Here is a 16,673-nt window from a genome sequence, read left to right as displayed (position 1 = left end):
ACTGCTCTTCCAAATGGAGAACAAATCTAAAAAGAATCATGTAATCCCTCCACCTTATATGATAACCTATATAAGCTCTGTGGGAAAGCCTATTTACTTTGCAACTCTTCTATTTTTGAAACAACATAGATTTTGCACATGTGGGGAGAAAAAGCCAATCAGAAGATAGCTCAAGTGTTATTTTTGTTGAGGGAATTTGTTTACAATTAAATATAATTCTTCTTCCAGTCCACTTAACTGAGAACCTCCCCTCTCATGGGGCTGAAAGGGACAACCTTGATGGCTACTTATTACACCAAATTATGAAAACAAGGCGGAAGGCAGACATTAAGAGTTTCTTAGCCAATTTTCCTCTTTGAGAAAATTCAGCAACTAGTTCTGGAACTTTCTGGACTTATTATTCTGGGTTATTGTTCTAGGTTAGAATTTATAAGTAAATAATTACTCAGGGTCATCTAGACCTAGAAAAACAAGATGTAAGAAACTACATCGTTTGGAATCTATAAAACTACTGAAATATGCAACTACTTGATCATTCTAGATCATTTTGCTTCAGCTTGCTCATCACTTCTCTACCACCAATAATCTCTCAAGGCACTATCTCTTCCATTTAAAATAGCATTTAAACTGCGTAACTGTCACATTCTGTCTACCAAATCCCTTTCCAAAACTCAGTTGTTCTGAGAATCCTTCAGAAACGAAAGACCCTCAGTAGTTAAGGAACCACTATTCAAACCTCTGATTTCTTTTCATTTTACCTCTCTCTGATGCATATTTTCACTCTTTTTCATGTTCTTCCCAAGTACATCTAGTACAAAAATTTCTGACTCATAATGGGCCCATATGAGTATGAATTCGTTTGAAATCACATGCCATTTGTTATTAAAAGAACATCTTAGAAATTGCTTAAGCAAATATTGTAGAATTGCTAAAAGTCATTTTGTCACCTTTCTCATCTCTTTTTCCCATCCTTTCCTTCATCCATCCAGCATTCTGCATGACAAAAGTACAATGTGAGGAACAGTGGTTGTGTTTGTTGAGAGAATCAGACGAAACTTATTCACTCATTCAGATTTTTATTTGTTCACTTAGTCACCTGATTATACCTCTTACGGCAAAGATGGCTAGAGATTTGTGGTGCATCACCATTATCTGCCCAAATTTGCCCAAACTTTGGGCAAACTGGACAAACTCTCAGAGATCTGGCTTGGTTTGGGGGCCGTGAGAGGAAACATCTGTGCTGTTGGAAGCCCTTGATCAAAAACCAAATCCTATTTAGCGATTAACATAGTTTTGTAAGTATTAGTTTTCCCTTCTCTACTACACACAAATATACCAAGTTGAATTTAGCAATCCAAAAGTGACATGCAATGGGCTGGAAATGTTAGTGCACAATTAACCGCTGCTTTGGGCAAATCACTTAACTTCTCTGAGACGCAATTTCCACAGTTTTGAAACCCAGGCTCTATGATATTATTGTTCTCTAAGACAAATGGATTAAACACCTGAGCATGATAATTCTCTTTATTCCAGCATAAAATTCATAGTCCCAAGACCTTCTGCCCATTGTTTAGTCTTTCCTAATGTCCTTTCTGGAAGTATTTTCTTCCAAAATACTTTGGAAAGCATGCCACAACTCAGTTTATACATGGTCAATGCCACCTACACGTTCCATTTGCAAAATGTTCTCTTTTCTAACATTGTATAAATATTCAACCTAAAAACCATTCCAACCAGTGGGTTCACTAGTTTTCATTTTTGAAACAGAATACTGTATCTTTTGTTAATGTGATGGGAGTTTTCACACAATTCTGGGTTTATCTCAAATAGTGCTGTGGAAACACTGATACTATAGAAAATAGAAACAGTTTCACTGCTATTTTCATTTTATCTAATGAACACAGAGGAAAAGCTCAGATCTGAGAAAGAAAAAGTAATAAGCTAGAATCATAAGAGGGCTATTTGTTACAAATTTTAAATAGCTGCAGTTTGGTTAAGGACACCAAGCAAGAATGTCAAATCTACTTAAGACATTTAAACATGTTACAATATTTCAAACAATGAGTGGTTATCTGTCATTGGGTTCTTTATGGTGTTTCACACATTAACACAGTAAATTACAAGTAGATAGAGATATGCAGAATTGTACAGAATTGCATGCTCAGTAGCCAAGCCATGACTCAGAGAGTTATTGGTGTTATATGACATTGATTGAATTGCTGCTAAGCCCCAGAAAGATCATTCTGGCAATGACAATGGTCCCAGGCATCAAATCCCCAGATACTGGTTCATTTTGTTCAAGGCATCACACACTGTGTTCAAATCACTGCGAAGGTCCTGTACCACGTTTTCAATACTTCTGGTGTCTTTCAGAATTTCAATACTCTGTGTATAGGGATTGAAGTACACAGAGAAGGGACGGGTAATTGACTTTGCAAAGTCCCTGCAAAATAAACAGAAATAGAGGGATAAGTGATCAACTGTCATTGGTATAGGAGATACAGATAGAAGGAAGGAACAGAGCCAGAAAAATAAAAAGTAATTTTCTGGAGATGGAAGAAACACAAGTTTACCTCATCTTTTCTTTGGCTTCTTCAAAACTTTCTGAAACAAAGTAGGCTTCCTGGAAAGTGGTGATAAGGCATTCCTGTAAGCAAGTGGTCTTTGGGTCAAAGGCTTTCACACATGCCTTGTCAGAAAGAGCATGCTGCAAAATATACCACGAAACCCATTAAACTCGATAATGAGACTTCCAAAGTGCCATGATGTCACAGTTCTATAACACAACTCAGTATTTTTACAGAGCTGCTCAGTTACTAGCCTGCCATGAAATACGGTACTCTCTAAAAATGCAGGGTAAAATGCGTGTCAGGGGTTTTGTTTTGTTTAAGTCTGTTAGAAGCTGAGAGGAAAAATGAGATTATGGTATTATTTTATGTATTATCAGACAAATTCATATGGAAGGACAGTTCAGAGCTATATCCCAAAAGAAATGGAATTTTAAATCTACGCTATGAATAGAAGCAAGGAGACAGCATAAATATGGTCCTAAATTTATTGCTATAAGCAGTGTACTAAAATTTCACTTAAATGGCAGAAGTAATAATTACCTGCGTGGAAAGGTAATTGGGACTCTGACTGAACTATTTGTGGCCTCATTGTGAGACATTTTGAGGCCAGGCACTGTGTATCAACAGAGTCTGGAGTGGGCTTGTATATTTGAGGGTACTTGCAAAGCATTCATTTCCCTTCCAGCAAGTACAGCAGAGCAATATACAGCAGATAAATATTGTCAGGTGGGAAAAGGGAGCTAATATTAATAGTTACACTTATGCACAGAGAAGGCGTTAGGAAAACAGGGAAGCCAATGTAATTACTCTTTGAACCATCATTAGCTCCATTCAACTCACTACATGACTGGCACTGAGAACAGCAAGAAACAATGGATGACTGTCTTCTCAAGATAAATTCACTGATGCTGAAAGTTAGTGGTCACTTCCTGCCACGTGCCACCTGCCTATTTATCGTCCCTAGATTAATGGTTCTCAAACCTCATGTGCATAAGGATGACAGAGGAGCTTGGGGAAAAACGCAAATACCCAGGCCTCAGTTTTATTTAGCAAGTCTGGATAAATCTCAGGAATCTGCATTTTAAAGGCTTCCGAGGTGATTCAGACTCCAGTGGTTGTGAACTATATTTCGAGAAATACTCCTCTGGATTCTGTCTTTTTCTTAATTAAAAGGGTAAATTAGTTGGGGGAGAGAAGCAGAGTGAGAGAAGAGGCAGCAGAAACTGTCTTGAACGGAGAGAAAATGGGCTCTACTCTAAATGTTACTGCTGTCAAGCTGGGTAACCTTGGCCTCTCTTCTGTGCCTCTGTTTCCATAATTGTAAATGAGAGGTTTGGGGTGGATGATTTCTGAAGACACTTCATTCCAGCATCTGGGTTCCACCCAAAGCACTTTTCTCCCTCTCGGTAAAGAGGTAGATTGCTAAAGTTTCCTGGAGAAATGCTGAAAAATCTTCCCTGTTCAAATTCTTGGTACACCCCCAACAATTTCAAAATGCACGGGATGATTTGCTGCAGTCTTCCACGAACAAGGCTGTGGTGCCCTAAGTTTGAAAATACAATTGCAGACCAAAGGACTAACATGCAAGAGAAAGGGCACGAGGGCCCACCTGCATGTGATTTGCTTTCCTGCAAAGTTGCATTGTCAAGATCAATGCATATATGAATCAGGGAATGCAGAGGGCCTCTGGGAATGAACTCATTCATTCTTTTTGGCCCACAGAACAACTTCATTAAAAGCAGAAGGTCACTACACCTGAAATGCATTTGTGCCAGATTCAATCCAGTGCCATGAACATCAGGGGATTTGGGTTCCACATGACTAATAATTCTGTCCACATTTTAAAAACAACTTCACGGTTTCAAGAAACAAATGTCCTTTTCTGAGAGCTGGTGCTCCTTTGCAAAGAACAGGCCTCCTACTGACTTGCTGTGGTTTTCAGAATTAGAAGCGGCTTTCTCTGCAGCCATGTACTCGAGGTGGGTTTTACTTCACCCTTCACCGGTATCTATGTAAGGAAGGACAGTGACAGATTCAGTGTCCTTGATCTTTCCATGTTCTCATGCTCACAATCGGGGGCATGAGGAGAGTGGTAGCCAAACAGACCATGAAAACAGTTAAACCTCTGCTCCCTCAGGCAGGGCATCCCTGCTGAGCCCAAGACTTTTCATTGGGTCAATACAAGCACAAGAAGGAGATGAAACTCATCTGCTTGGGTCTAAAAGGCTTTGGTAGGCCATTAGCAACCCAGCAGCCACCATGTGTAAAGGAGGCCTCCAGAACGTGTGTATACAATAACACAGACTGAAATCGGTGGAGTTTTAGAAAGAATTATCATGTGACAATTCCACTGGATACTCAGATGAGCCCATTTAGTTATTATAACTAGTAAAGGGGAGGAGAGTAAACCAAGAAAAAGGCCAGAAGGCAGAGCGCTGTGCCCCAGACTTCAAATAAAGTCAGTGGATTCACAGAAGAAAACTTGAGGCAAAGACCATTAGGCAAGACACATCACATTTGCCTAATGTAACAATCAAAGGAAAAACTGGGAGCTGATTATTTTAAGCTATCAACAACGCAGTCTATCCTCAGGGGCCTGCTGTGTCCAATATGCTAGTTACCTACTGGGGACCTCTCCATCCATGGGGTATGGGACCAGTGCTGCTCCTTGGCTATTACAATTATGGGGGTGATAGTGGTACCCAAAGATTAGCCACCTGGAGAATGATAAGAGCCTGGAGTTGGGGGGCAACCAGTGGGTGAGGCCAAAAATGAGGTGATGCTCACACCTGTAAGTGGTCTCATTTACCTGTGGGATGAGTGCCAGGAACATCCATGCAGCCTATGAGGTTCCTGTTTCTGAATACTAGAGTGTGGCCCAAAGTCTATGAAATAGCATCCATGTCTCCACTGACGCCCCATGGAGTGGAGCCCTACTGAGTTTGATTCTCAGCTCCCGTCCACGTCTATCTCTAAGCTGCCTCCATGTGAGGGAGCAGCCTCCATGCTTCCCCACTATGTCCAGAGTAGATTCTCTGTAAACATGGAGTCACACTACTTGATGTCCCCGGGGACTTTGTGGCGAATCCTTCCCAAAGTGTTAGCAGTCTGATATCCTGAGGTCTGCAAGAATTTATCCGACTTCGGCAGACAGAGGCTTTATAAGGCTGAGAGAATGTGGCTGACAGTCTTTTCGTCTTAAGCCATTTAAAAAGTGCAAGAGTGCTTAAGAATCAGCTGCTCTCATCTAAATGCTGTCTAGAAGGATTGTTCTGTATTTACCAACAGTGCTAAAGACAAGTGTGCAGGACTGGGAGCTACAAGTCCTGGGTCCTAAACACAGTTGTCCCAGAGGCATGATATCGAATGAGTCAGACTTCTCCATCGGGACAGGGTGTCCTCTTTGATAAAACTGAAAAGATTGATCCACATGAATTCTAAAGTTCTCCTCACAATATTATTTTAAAAGGTCCTACAGGGGTGCCTGGGTGGCTCAGTCAGTTGAATGTCCGACTCTTGATTTAGGCTCAGGTTATGATCTCATGGTTGTGGGATCAAGCCCTACAATGGTTGTGGGATCAAGCCCTACATGGTTGTGGGATCAAGCCCTGCTTAAAACTGTCTCTATCCCCTGTCCCTCTGCCCCTCTCCTCCATCACATGCTCGCTCTCTCTCTCTCTCTCTCTCTCTCTCTCTAAAATAAATTTTTAAAAAAATTTAAAGGGCCTGCAGGTACATCGCACTCCCTGTCATCTCCCCCTCTTCCCAGGCAGCACAAATTGACCATAGCAACCTTTCCCATGGCCTAGGCATGGCCTTCCCACACTTCCCAACACAACCCTTCAGTGCACAAATAAAGACTTATTTACCATTACAGCCTTTTAAATACAAAAAATTTTTTTCCACATCAAGTTGCCTAGAACCTAATTATTACCTAAAGTTTCTATGTGACTTTGGGCAAGTTATTATACCTCTGGAAGCCTATTCCAGTATCCATCTGAAAAATGGGACTACTAATAGTATCTACCCCCCCACCCAGGGTTGTGCCTGGCACATGGGAAGCACCGTATGCTGAGTTATTGTTGCCACCTCAGTGTGGAGATGATGTCGGTGTACACAGGCATTCAGCCACACCTGCCACCATTGATACAGCTCTTCTCCCTGCTGGGTCCAGAACCCATAGACAAGGAAACACGGCCCTAGCTATGAGGCTTTCAGGTTTCAGACCACAATAGTGCCTGCCCCAAGTTCACCAATTTAAAATCTTCCTTCCTCCCAGCCACCTGCCTTTGCAGGCACAGGGTTATTATCTCAACTATTCTCCACATAAATCCTGTGATCCTCACTCTCTATATTAGGACTGGTTTAAGTTGGGAAAAAACTCAAGTGTGAAATCAGGTTTAGAGGTAGTTTGGGCCCTAGATTCTGAATAAGAATTTGCAAACACTCTCACACTCACACTGCAATCATCTTCTCCTTCCTCCCTGCATCTGAACAGCAAATATATACTTCTGTATATGTAGATATGCATGTATGCATATATTTTTTAAACTTCCCCAAATGTCTCTCCTGCTAACCAAGTATAAAATGCCACCAACATCCCTATTGCTCAACTAGGTGATAACAGCATCACACCTTTTTTTTTTTTTCAGTGATGTTGAAAGTTTCATTGGTTTGAATAAGTTCCTGTAGGGGCAAGGAACAAATTCCCGCTTCAAACAATCTCTTCGATTTGTCTGTGACTAGAGTTAGTGCTAATGGCTCCAGACTTCTCTCACCTTTCCCCTGCTCAGATGGCTCACACCTCCAGTCCCAGGCCCTTCCTTTTCCTGAAACCAGCACCGTTAGTAAAAATGGAGCCTCATGATGAGCTCTACAGTGACAGTGCAGAGCCTGCTTAGGATTCTCTCTCTCTCTCTCTCTCTCTCTCTCTCTCTCCCTCCCTCTCCTTCCCTCCCTGTCTCTCTCTCTCTCTCTTTCTCCACCCTCCGCTGTTCTCTCTCTCTCTCTAAATAAATCAATAAACATTTACTTTAAAAAGCAATACACAGACTTCAAGCTGTATTACAAAGCTGTAATCATCAAGACAGTATGGTACTGGCACAAGAACAGACACTCATCAATGGAACAGAATGAAGAACCCAGAAATGGACCCACAAATGTATGGCCAACTAATCTTTGACAAAGAAGGAAAGAATATTCAATGGAATAAAGACAGTCTCTTGAGCAAGTGGTGCTGGGAAAACTGGACAGCCACATGCAGAAGAATGAACCTGGACCACTTTCTTACACCATACACAAAAATAAACTCAAAATGGATGAAAGACCTCAATGTAAGACAGGAAGCCATCAAAATCCTCGAGGAGAAAGCAGGCAAAACCTCTTTGATCTTGGCCACAGCAACTTCTTACTCAACACGTCTCCAGAGGCAAGGGAAACAAAAGCAAAAATGAACTACTAGGACCTCATCAAAATAAAAAGCTTCTGCACAGCGAAGGAAACAATCAGCAAAACTAAAAGGCAACCAACAGAATGGGAGAAGATATTTGCAAACGATTAAATATCAGATAAAGGGCTAGTTAGTATCCAAAATCCATAAAGAACTTATCAAACTCAACACCCAAAAAACAAAGAATCCAGTGAAGAAATGGGCAAAAGACATGAATAGACACTTCTCCAAAGAAGACATCCAGATGGCCAACCAACACATGAAAAAATGCTCAACATCACTCTTCATCAGGGAAATACAAATCAAAACCACAATGAGATACCACCTTATATCAGTCAGAATGGCTAACACTCACAACTCAGGCAACAACAGATGTTAGCGAGGATGTGGAGAAAGAGGATCTCTTTTGCACTGCTGGTGGGAATGCAAACTGGTGCGGCCACTCTGGAAAATAGTATGGAGGTTCCTCAAAAAACTAAAAGCAGAACTACCTACAACCCAGCAATTGCACTACTAGGTATTTATCCAAGGGATACAGGTAGGCTGTTTCAAAGGGACACATGCGCCCCCATGTTTATAGCAGCACCATCAACAATAGCCAATGTATGGAAAGAGCCCAAATGTCCATTGATGGATGAATGGATAAAGAAGATGTGGTATACACACACACACACACACACACACACACACACACACACAATGGAGTATTACTCAGCAATCAAAAAGAATGAAATCTTGCCATTTGCAACTACATGGACAGAACTGGAGGGTATTATGCTAAGTGAAATTAGTCAGAGAAAGACAAATATCATATGACTTCACTCATATGAGGACTTCAAGAGACAAAACAGATGAACATAAGGGAAGGGAAGAAAAAATAATATAAAACCAGGGAGGGGGACAAAACATAAGAGACTCATAAATATGGAGAACACACAGAGGGTTACTGGAGGGGTTGTGGGAGGGGGGATGGGCTAAATGGGTAAGGGGAACTAAGGAATCTACTCCCAAAATCATTGTTGCACTATATGCTAACTAAGTTAGATGCAAATTTTAAAAAATTAAATTAAATTAAAGTCAGATTTCCAGATGATTTATCTCCTTATTAACTGCCACCCAGAGTGAGGAAGATATGGAAAACCCTACCCAGACACACTTTTGGAATTCCTGAAAGTACATCACAGAACAGGTAAAAGAGGGAACAACCACTGATGAGGTTAAAAAAAGAAGTCTTTGTGGTTCTCACATACAGCTTTTACAAGCTTTTCCTTATTTATTTTGTTTCTGTCTTCAAAGGCTGTCAAAAAATAAGCATTGTAATCATCAAAAAAATAAGAGGCAAAAATGAAAGTTATCCTCTGAGCTAGAGATACACCACTTGGGAGTCCTTGACCGGCGCTATAATGCAACATCTACGCCCAAGAAATTTTAGCCTTTTACAGAACAAATTTTAAAACGTGTTTTGTTCAAGGAGAGAAGGTGAACTTTTATGTAAAAGTGACAAAGACTGCACCCAAACCTCCGACAACTTAGCTGGGACCTACATTTGGGCTGCAGTTTAAAACAACAAGAAAGACTTTACCGCAAAAGGTAACTGCATTCAAAATCATAAATGTGTTTGACACAGGAATTATTGCGATGCTATCAATAAAGTGATCCCCCGCCCTCCCCGGGTTCAGGATTATCATCTGTCCCCACAAACGACAGTTAGCCAGAAGTACTCAGAAGCTGTGTGAGGGTTCCAGACATTCGCACAGAGCGGGGCAGAGATGAGGGGAGGGGTGGGGATATGGAAAGCATCCTGTGTTATGTATTCTCTGTGAACAATCAGAAGATACTTCTCGGAGAAAGAATTTCTGAATTGTAAGAATGGTCCAAAGTAGCAATCACTGGGATGGTGGAGTGTAGAAATTTGAGAATGGAAGAGTGCTAATGACCGGAGGTGATGGACCAGAACAAGATTCACGGCAGACAATGCCCTTCGGTGTACACATCCTGGCTGATTTCCATTTCTAGACATTTCCGTCCACACCAAAAGCAACAAAAACAACAGATTCACCCCAACGCTGCCTACACATGCCCCATTAACCTGATTAGAGGGCCCTGTCGAAAGTTGGGGCAATGAGAGAGATTTGTTTCTTTTGCGTCTGGCATCATTTATAAACTTTCTGAGGAGAATGTAAATAGATGTAGCTCAAGAGCCACATCGTTTTCTAATTCTTTTCTCATGGGAATCAAGAAGCACTCCACAGAAGGCATGGGTCTTACAGGGATATGACATCATGCTATTGCTGTGGGCTTTGGTCACGGCACTGAAATGCTTTTTTTGTGGCTGAGGATTTCATTTAAAAAAAATAAATTACCACATTACATCAGGCTTTTGTCATGTTAAATGTTATCAACTACTCCAGCCATGCAGAGCCTCAGGCAGCTTCCTAAATGGTCCAGGATTTGATGAGAGCACACAATACTGTCCGGACTATTTCCTGCATCTCATCCTCCCCTTATTCATCCTTTCCACTCCTCAAGAATCCGCTTGGGCAGCAAGGCCCTCGTCAGGAGCCTTCCCAGGCACGGCCTAGTAAGTGCCAGGCACACTGGTCACAGTTCGCATTAACAGATTGGCTGCTTACCCCCTTGCACTAGAAAGTAAATTCTCTGATAACAGGGATCCCAGGCGGGACAGCCTACTGGTTACTGGCTGGAATCCTGGAGCCTAGTCCACTGGACGTGGGTCCAGCTCCAACACTTATTAGCTGTGTCACCTCGGGGAAGTTCCTTAATGTCTTTATGGCTCAGTTTTCTCATATGTGATAATAACACTGTTTACCTCATTGGATTGTTATGATAATTAAGGGGGTTAATATGTTTAAAGCACCTACAATACTAATTAGGTCTATTTAAGTGTCTGAGGTAGCTGTTTTCTGCTTCTTCTTTCTTTCTTCTTTCTACTTTCTCCTTCTCTTTCTCCTGCTCCTCCTCCTCCTCCTTCATTATTTATTTCCCTAGAGACTGGCACAGTACATGGCACATAGTAGGTGTTCAATCAAATGTTTGAGGAATGAATTAATGAATAAATGGCACCATAAAGCAAACAGACTTAATAAAAGTACAGGAAAATTATATCTTTCAAGAATATAAACAACCAAGACGTTCCAATAATCATTACTCGACTCTAGGGATAATCAATACCCCAAATAAAAACCCTAAAATAGTCGATAATCCCGATCTTAGTCTGGATAATCAAAGAAAGATTAAATTATTTTCAGTACCACTTCCAGATTATACATCACACTGCATTCTAAATTCATCAAACCTTGCTGTCCCCCAGTGGTATAGACAGCACTTCTTAAGTAACCAAAAGATTTAAATGATCAGATGATCCAGTCCCCAACATTTCTGAATAAACGACCATTTTACTATATTTTAAGGCAAAAAAATAGCATTCCCTAAACATCACTACACATATTAGCTACCTCTCTGAACATAGGTATATTTCAGCTTTTTTCCCCCAAATTGTATATGTCCACAAACGTTTTAATACACATTAATTTCACAGAAGCTAACATAATCTCAAATTCCCCTTGGAAAGGAAATTCTAGGGAGTCCAGGGGAGCCATGGGGATAACAGAAATGAGAATAGCCAAGCTATCCTTATAAGGAAATTTCAATGAAGTGATCACTGCTAACTTGCTGCCCACTTTTCAGTACTAAATTTAGGCCAGTCGTATGTTACCCAACACTCGAGCATACGTTTGTCATTCCCGTTGATCTGTGCACATGGCTGCTCGTCCATCTGAGCCACACCACACACCTAGAAAGGCATGACCCATTTTCAGAAGTGCACAAAGTTAGGTCAGCACCCACATCTGAGGTGCCACATCCTCTGTATCAAATATTTATGACGTGCCTATGAGTAGAACTGCTCAGACAAACAAATCAATATTTTCCATGACCTTGAACCAGTTTGCTCAGGAAGGATATTTTCATTCACAGCTTCATACCTTCAATTCTCCAATGGAGGAAAGTAGTCCTGCTCCATATGCCCGTAGTTGCCCTTCTTGCTTGCAAAGGCCAAACTCAATTGTGAAGAAATAGCACTGAAAGAAAAAAAAATGAGGGAAAAAAAAAAAACAAAACATGGACACACATCCAGTGAACTAGTCAACACAGTTCTTCTATAGAATAAATGGCACCCAAAATAAAAAGGTGCACTGGGCATAATATCTTCAATACTGTCAATGTAAATACATTTGAATCAAGATGCTTGTTGAAATGTATTCTCTTGATTAATAATCCCTCCCTAGGTTAAAGGTATACAGAAAATGTATTAATTACTAAGAGTCTTGTGCTTGGTGGATTCAGAAACCCCATAAGTCAACTCATATCCTTGGCAATAATTTTAAAACTTAATAAAAAAAACTACAGATTTAGAAATGAATGATTATGCCACAGTCATACCAGCGTAAGAATATGTTTCTGTATTTGCCAAGTTGTGTTTCAGTTGACATAAATAAGTTCATGCGAACGTAGAAAAATAACTTGGAATCCAGTAATCTCAAACTGATTTTTGCAGTTTGTTTATTCATTCAACAAACATTTGTGGAGTACCTACTAGGTGCCAATGTTTGGTAAAGAACTGTGGTACAAAAACAAGAGCAAGACCAAAAGAGCAAGTACATGCCTACCAAATTACCAAAACCACAATTTTAGGCTGACTTTTTCAGTAAGATCTTAAGTGTATATCTACGTATGCTACACATAGACACATGTATGTGTGTGTAGATACATGTATGTGTGTATATACACATATATAAAAACATATATAGTAAGAACCATTTCACTGACCTGAATTTTACCAGCATCAACTACTACAGCTTTCCCAAGACATTAAAATCTACAGTTGTTTCTGTTGAGTTTAAGAAACCAGCCTAGACAGACAGAAACCTCTGAGCAACCAAAAAATCTCTCGATGCTCTTGAGAGAAGCTGAAATCACACTATTTTTGCTCTGGGAGAAAAGTGAGAAGTTGACAATGAGCAATACACATTGCATCAAATTAACACTGCCCTGCATTCATGATGATAGAGCACTGACAGTGTTGAGAAAGAGAATTTAAACACCCCTGAAAAGGGGTGGAAAATAATAATTATTTCTAGCCCACAACAGCGTGCTCTATTTTCATTTGGAAGTTAAGATGTCCTTTTGTTCAGAAGGGTTTTATGTTTTTTAAACATGAGGATGACCTGTGAAGTTCAATGGGCTGAACCCAAAGCACTGGTCATTGGAAATCGTGGAGGTAAACCTCCCAAGGTAAAACTTCCTTCCCTGATTCACCTCCCCAAAAGGGTAAAATTGTAGTCCTTCCTCCCCTCATCACCCACAATGCCCACCAGCCCTTCTTCTCACTCTGTTCTGACTTATCTTTCTTTCCCATCATATCACCTTTTTGACATGGCCTTTAATTTCTTTATGTATGATATACACTGTCATCTGTCTCCCCACTCTGAACTATAAACTCCATGAGAGTAAGTATCTGCTCATCTGGAACAGGGTCCCAATTGCAGCACTGTTGACACTTCAGGCCGGCTAATTCTTTGTTGTGGGAGGCTATCCTGTGCATTATAGAACATACAGACAATAACATTCCTGACCTCTACAGACTAGATGTCACTAGCATACCCACCCCACTTGTAACAGCTAAAAACATCTCTAGACATTGAAGAATGTTCCCAAGGTACCAACATCACTTCTGCTTAAGAACCACTGATACAGGGGGCGCCTGGGTGGCGCAGTCGGTTAAGCGTCCGACTTCAGCCAGGTCACGATCTCGCGGTCCAGGAGTTCGAGCCCCGCGTCAGGCTCTGGGCTGATGGCTCAGAGCCTGGAGCCCGTTTCCGATTCTGTGTCTCCCTCTCTCTCTGCCCCTCCCCCGTTCATGCTCTGTCTCTCTCTGTCCCCAAAATAAATAAACGTTGAAAAAAAAAATTTAAAAAAAAAAAAAAAAAAAAAGAACCACTGATACAGAATAGTGTCTGAAACATAAGGGCTCAATAAATATGTAGTGAGTAAATAACGAATGAGAGAATTATCTCTAAGCAGGCTTGCTGTATGGCCACATGACCTGGAAGAAAGAAACACATGAAGGGATCTGAGTTCTAGTCTTAGCCCTGCTTCTATTTAGCTATATGACTATAACCTCTCTGGCATGTAGTTCTTCTGCCCATGACATTCATTCTTTCATTCATTCATTTATTCATTCATCCATTCTACAAACACTCCTTGAACACCTGTTATATTCCAGAATCTGCTTTAGTTACTAAGGATATGCAATGAACAAGGCAACAAAGTCCCTGATCCCGTGAAGCCTATTTGTTGCCGGGATGAGATTTAACAACAAAAATCGATAGACAGGATAATTCCAGGCAGAATATGCTATATATGTAATAAATCCATGTAATGTGTCAGGTATTAAGCAGAAGAGATGGCTATTTTAGATGAAGTGGCCAGGGAAGGCGTCTCTGAGGGAGTGATATTTAAGCTGCAACCCACTTGAAAAGCAGCCTTTTGTGCAAAGATCTTAGGGAAAGAGCACTCCCAGCAGAGGAAGTAGGTGCAAAGGCAGGAACGGATTTGTATTTCCAAGGGCGGTGGGAAGTCATTGGAGGGATTTCAGGCAAGAGCTAGACATGTTCTAATCTAGTCTCAAAAGATCGTGCTGGTGCTGGGTAAAGAACAGACTGTCAGTGGGGCAGGGGTGGAAGCAGAGAGACCAGTTAGGAGGCAGAGGCAGCCAAAGAGCAAGGGAGGTGGGTGACTTAGAATACGACTTGAGCCAGCAGGGGCAGGGGATTGGGAGAAGTCAGTATCACAGAGACCTCAGGAGAAGAGCCAAAATAAGAGATCTGATCAAATGCTAAAAGACAGCCCTCAAGTCTGTCCTCCAAAAGATTTCGTACAATCCTGGGCACAATGAAGAGAAGTGATTGTACAGTTGTAGAATAAGAGTCCTGCAGGTTCAGCGTTGTTTCACCCAAAGGAGAACTCAAGTTTAAGGAGATAAAGTGATTTACCCAGGACCAGTCTAGATGGTCACATTTAAGAGATCTAGAGCTCCGAATTTCAAAGAGCTCGACAAGTCACATTTTAAAGTTTTTAGGTAAAAGATTAATAGATTCATGATTCCCCCTTACAACCAAAAATGGAGAAATTAAAGTCTAAAAGCAGAAAACTAGAATCTCATGGTATCTTCTTAGTGTGTCTTTGGCTGATTTCTCTAATTTGTATTGCATTTATAGCACATGATGTAAAATCCTTGGAGCCTTAGTATTGAATACAGAAGAGTGTGTAAAAGAGAGAGAGGGAGGGAGGGAGGGAGGGAGAGAGCTGTCATGTTCAAAAGCCTCCAACATACACATATGGAGCCAGCTATAGGAGCATTTAGGTCAGCCTGTTAAGAGCATTTTTAATTTTTCTTATGCTATATCAGTGCATATAAAATTACCTAAATCAAAACAGGCTGGGGGTGGGGGGTGGGAGGGGGTGCTGAGAAAATCTGGTGTGCCATTCACAAGGTCTTCACATAGATTTGGCATCCCATCCTATTCTAAGGCAGGAATTAAAAGGTCTGCATCAACTCAACTAAAGGTTCAAAGCTAAATCTACCAGTGTGTCCTTTGGTCCACGTGCTCTTAGAATCAGGGCAAGCTCAAAGGAAAGAGTCACTGTGCATCCTCCTTCCCATCGCTCAGAATGCTCCCTGGCCCCATACCTCGTCTGGGAGTCCTTCCAGAAACTCTGACCTTACGTAGCTCCATCTGCTCATTCCCTATCTACCTTTTCCCTTGGTTTCCTGCTGTCCCCAACCAAGGAAAGCCTCTATGCTACTTCTACAGCCTTTTCTCTCCAGAAAATTGGGTTTTTTTTTTTACTTTAAGACCATTTTCCATTTGCAGCTCCATGTGTGGCTAACAGATAAAAAGAAGATGGTAAAATGCACCGGAACTTCAGGTGTTGGCAAAATTTGAATTATGGACTTGCTCAGGACAATTTTTCTCTTTCTGTTTTCAATACCCATGGAGATCTCACAAGACAGAGTGCCCCGGGCATGATCACTGACAGGAAAGGGGGACAGCTGCACATTTCTTCTGTCTGGTTTTAAATGCAAAGCCTGCTTAGAGTTGAACTGGATGACCCCTGGAGACCTTTCAGAACTCAAGGATAACTAATTGCTTCCCAAAATTTTAAGAAAACATAATTTGTTCACCACAGTATTCTCTCCAGATGTGGATCTATAATATATTCCCTAGAGATCTACCAAACAAATATCCTACCTTTTAGCCAAAAAAAAAAAAAAAAAAAAAAACCAAAAAACAAAACACCCTGAACATCATAAGAACACCTGTAAAAGAGGATTGCAGGTTCTTGGCCACTGATGTCTTTTAAACAGAAACAAATAAAACGAAGACAATCACCTCCCAAATTAAAGGGTACCTTTCATCAGAGCTGATGTTCATGAATTCCACATTTTACATACCACTAATTATATGTAATTATTTATAAATATTTTATTTGAATTTAATTACATATAATCATTAACTGAAAAACCAAAACAGGAATGATAGATCAGACTTCTTCCACAGAAGAAAAGCAGA

The 16,673-nt window shown here is 40.9% G+C and overlaps 1 protein-coding gene across 1 annotated transcript in view; it reads right to left on the bottom strand.

Moving 5' to 3' along the window:
* Positions 1 to 1,059: 1,059 nt before the first annotated feature.
* Positions 1,060 to 16,673, bottom strand: part of TPH2 (tryptophan hydroxylase 2) — a 103,935-nt gene continuing 88,321 nt past the window's right edge. The window contains exons 9-11 of the mRNA XM_043565047.1: positions 12,024 to 12,119; positions 2,574 to 2,707; positions 1,060 to 2,443 (exon numbers count right to left, since the gene is read on the bottom strand). Coding sequence (XP_043420982.1) covers positions 2,269 to 2,443; positions 2,574 to 2,707; positions 12,024 to 12,119 — 405 coding nt within the window. The 3' untranslated portion in view covers positions 1,060 to 2,268. The remainder of the gene's footprint in view (positions 2,444 to 2,573; positions 2,708 to 12,023; positions 12,120 to 16,673) is intronic.

This window comes from Prionailurus bengalensis, chromosome B4 (genome assembly GCF_016509475.1).
Source record: "Prionailurus bengalensis isolate Pbe53 chromosome B4, Fcat_Pben_1.1_paternal_pri, whole genome shotgun sequence".
Classification (NCBI taxonomy): Eukaryota; Metazoa; Chordata; class Mammalia; order Carnivora; family Felidae; genus Prionailurus; species Prionailurus bengalensis.
This window is presented reverse-complemented; position numbering and strand designations above follow the sequence as displayed.